This window comes from Dryas octopetala, chromosome 7 (assembly GCF_963921425.1).
Source record: "Dryas octopetala chromosome 7, drDryOcto1.1, whole genome shotgun sequence".
NCBI lineage: Eukaryota > Viridiplantae > Streptophyta > Magnoliopsida > Rosales > Rosaceae > Dryas > Dryas octopetala.
The window spans coordinates 19,477,066-19,481,013 of record NC_141372.1 but is presented as its reverse complement, the minus strand read 5'-3'; the positions used below and the strand labels follow the sequence as shown (position 1 = coordinate 19,481,013).

Below are 3,948 nucleotides of genomic sequence, written 5' to 3'. Positions count from 1 at the left end.
TTTTCACGAAAATTTCCGTCGAAATTTCCATCGAAAATTTCCTCGAAACCGAAATTTTACTCCTTATATAGTTATGTCTAAATTGAATTTATGCCTTATTTCTTCATTAGATCATCTTTTCACTAAATCTAAAACCTTTTCTGCGAGATACCTTTAATTTTACTTGGTTGTGGAAGACCTACAACCTAAAATTGCACTCTTGAAAATATACACAGCAAGCACATCGTACAGAAGTATACAATGAACGCATACATAACCATAGAAATTGAAATAGAGGCTTTCAAAATAAATATGGAAAACAAAATATGTAGATCGAGGCCAAAAACCGATCAATAGTGAATAAAAGAAACTAAAATTCATAGAGTACAAAGATTTTGAAACTTCTTTCAACTAGGAAATAAAGTAATGATGTCCGAAGCAAACAAACATACTGGCTCGTCAAAACTACACTACCAAAGTAACAAAAGAAATATGGACCATCAACAGTCAACAATCCATCAGTTCTCTTCATAGGACTCACTTCTTGGATTTCTTAGATCCCCTGCAAGTAGAAGAGACAATTTAGTTAAACTAAACAAAAACAAGATTTGTACATACAAAAGTTCTCAAAAGAGTGTACTAACTGTGTCGGTTGAGATGCAGCAGCAGGTACGGCAGCAGGTGGTGGTGGTTTCTCCCCAGGTCCCTGAACACAATTTAGAAAAGTTAGGATAAAACTGTTAATGACTAGGAAAGGAGCATGAAACTTATGTAATCAAACAAGCATATACACAGGGCAATAAAGGATAAATTATTCTAACTATACCTGAGCCAAGCGTTCCTCCCTCCTTGCAAATTTCCTCTCCCTGCTAGCCTTGTTCTTTGCCCGCTTAGCCTCAAACTGATCAGACAAGGTCTTCTCTCTTGCCTTCTCAGCCTTTGACTTGTGGATGCTCTCCATTAGGACTCTTTTGTTCTTGAAAACATTACCCTTCACCTTCAAGTACATGTCATGATACATGTGCTTATCAATCTTCTTTGACTCCCTGTACTTGCGAAGCAAGCGCCTGAGGACGCGCATCCTCCTCATCCAGAGGACTTTGGTGGGAAGCCTGGCCTCCCTTGTACCCTTACGCTTACCTACAAAATTCAGAAACCGTTCATTCAAGTGCGACTTGCAACTGCTCCTAATAACAACAGAAACAATACCAAGAACGAGACTTTTCTGGCCAAAAGACTACAACATGCTCAATTTGCACCTAGCAAAGCATCATGTATGGTTACATGCAAACAATTGTGTGCATCTACATGTGCAACTCCATGCGGCGTATATGAACATGTTCTTGTGTATGATTAATGAAAAAACCAAGCCTAGATCTCATCTAATCAATATACCATATCCAGAGTGACGTCCCTTTCTCTTAGCCTCCTTCATACGACGTGCACGAGACCGAGAGTGGATCTTGGTAGGTTTCCTGATGATGAAACCATCCTTGACCAGCTTCCTTATGTTTTGGCCTGCACTTGACAATCCAAACCATCAATAAACAATACCCAGAAGGCAGGCACCTCAAAATCAGTGTCAACATATTTTCAATCTACATATCCACTTTTACAGTTAGAAATTTTCTGGGTTAATTCACAAGTAGCTCAAAGGAAGCAGTAAATTGCACACAAAATATGGAAAATAAAATATCAGTAAATCTCTACCAAAATTTCTAATTCATATTCTAAGTTTACACCCATGTTTTACTTAAATTAAGCACCAGAAGCTAGATTATAACAAAAAACATTTGAAAGTAATTTTTCAGCTGAACATATACACCAACGTTTATTACTTACTTTCATAACCTCATAGACATTTTTGAGCTACAAAGATATACCATATCCATAGACGATACAACTTAGTACTAATTTGGAGAAAATACAAAGCTAACAATCAAATCAAAATTCGAAATAGATATGGTCAGCCCATATATTTAACCAAAATATTTAGATCAACATAACACACGGAAATGACATTAAAAATTTTTGAATCTTCAACATAATAATCAAATCCCGTCCGTTCAACAAAGAAACCATATGGTGCATAGACGCAGGTTTAAGGAAAAAAGTAAATCAAATCAAATAGAATATATGGCATAAGAAAAAAATAGAAAACAGAAAAAAAAAAAAAATTAGAAAATGTGAGCGTACGAGAGTTGGCCATGGAGATGTCGTTGACTTCATTGGGGTCAAGCCAGACCTTGCCCCGACCACACTTGAGCACGCTCGAGGCGAGCCTCTTCTGTAGCTTCAGCGAAACCATGTCTTCTTCCTCCTTTTCTTTTGGCAGCTGCTATGGCAGAGAGGCTCAAATGTGTGGAAGAGACGATTTTATATATCACATAGGTTTTCGCTTTATAACTAGGGTTTGGAAATTGGAATGGGGTTCATCAATCTTGGGCCTTATTTGGGCCTGTCTTTTGTTTCAACGACTCTATAGGGCCTTGGGGTTTAGAAACACAGTTGCTTTGTTACACTGTATTTGGGCTCTTTATCTGGGTAATCCAGCCTAATAATAAAACTTTTTATAAAAAGCCTAACATTAAATTTGATCTTTGTTAAAAAAAAATAATAATAAATAATAAAAAAAAATTTAACATATCCAAACAATTATTATTTGTGGTTAATTGTAAAGTTTGTAATTTTTATGCCCGTACTATCTTTCTTTTGATTTGGGGGAGAGGAAATTGAACTTGGGTATAGAATGAGCAATTTCACGGCCCTTCCAATTTAGCTACCCATCAACTGTTATGCCTCTTCCATCTTAATATTGCATATATGCGATGCCTTTATCACCGCAAGGGTTTGTAAAATAAAATTTTTTTTTGCTCAAGTACATTTATATCCACCAACTATAGGGTCTATTTCAAATTAATCTACGAACTATAAAATATTTTAAATTTCTTCATTAACTATAGGGTTCATTTCAAGTTGGTCCACGAACTATAACACATTTCAAATTTCTCTATTAACTATAGGGTTCATTTCAAGTTGGTCCACGAACTAACAAAAAACATACAAAATGGTTGACAAAACTGGGTTGACAAAAAAATTGAACCGAACCGGATTATTTATATATATATTTTTATTTATTATATAAAAGTTATATATTTTGAATAAAAAAGGTAATAGGTGTTTTTGGAACATATTGGATTTGAACCCATGATCACTTGAAGAGAGTAAAAGTGTGAATTCCTACTACACCATTTAGTTACTTATGATATGTAAGTACATGCAATATATTTATAGGCATACTGATACTTGAAATATAATAATTTATAAAATTATAATTGGTATTTACACCATAACCTTATACACTAAACCATAAAGTCTGAAACTTTATAAAATATATAAATAATTTGATTCGGTTCGGTTTTTTTGTCAACCCGATTTTGTCTACCATTCTGTATGTTTTTTGTCAGTTCGTGGACCAACTTGAAATGAACCCTATAGTTAATGGGGAAATTTGAAATGTTTTATAGTTCGTGGACCAACTTGAAATGAACCCTATAGTTAATGGGAAATTTGAAATTTTTATAGTTCGTGGACCAACTTGAAATAGATCCTATAGTTGATGGATGTAAATGTACTTGAGCCTTTTTTTTTTTTTTTTTGTGCTTAGTAAATGGTTTACGCATACAGTGTCCACCAATTTCACCATTTAGACAAAAAAAAAATTCAATTTCACCACCGACTTGATAATAAGACAAACGAAGTAATGGTGTGTATATACACTCATTAATTCATTTTATTGGAGCTTTTATTTATTTAAACATTATTGTAATTCAACACATATGTACACTATATTTGAACCTATGCCAATAATTTTTTTGGTCATAAGAGAAACTTCATAAAACTAATGGAGAAGATACAACAAGCTAAGCAAAGGAGCCAGCAAAGAGATACAAACCAACTAAACTAGAA

The 3,948-nt window shown here is 34.2% G+C and overlaps 1 protein-coding gene across 1 annotated transcript; it reads right to left on the bottom strand.

Moving 5' to 3' along the window:
- Positions 1-306: 306 nt before the first annotated feature.
- On the bottom strand, positions 307-2,346 carry LOC147280319 (large ribosomal subunit protein eL19y-like). The gene is made up of 5 exons (XM_086249906.1): positions 2,176-2,346; positions 1,375-1,497; positions 806-1,119; positions 624-685; positions 307-541 (listed from the first exon to the last, which is right to left on the bottom strand). Exons 1-5 carry the CDS (start codon positions 2,285-2,287, stop codon positions 517-519), a joined length of 636 nt encoding a protein of 211 aa, XP_086106032.1. The 5' UTR covers positions 2,288-2,346; the 3' UTR covers positions 307-516.
- Between the last annotated feature and the right edge of the window lie 1,602 nt (positions 2,347-3,948).

Coding starts and splice junctions, on each gene's coding strand:
- LOC147280319 (XM_086249906.1), bottom strand. CDS start 2,287: ATGGTTTCGCTGAAGCTACAGAAGAGGCTCGCCTCGAGCGTGCTCAAG. Junction 1,498..2,175: donor CATCTCCATGGCCAACTCTC/GTACGCTCACAT, acceptor TGTCAAGTGCAG/GCCAAAACATAAGGAAGCTG. Junction 686..805: donor GGGAGGAACGCTTGGCTCAG/GTATAGTTAGAA, acceptor AATTGTGTTCAG/GGACCTGGGGAGAAACCACC.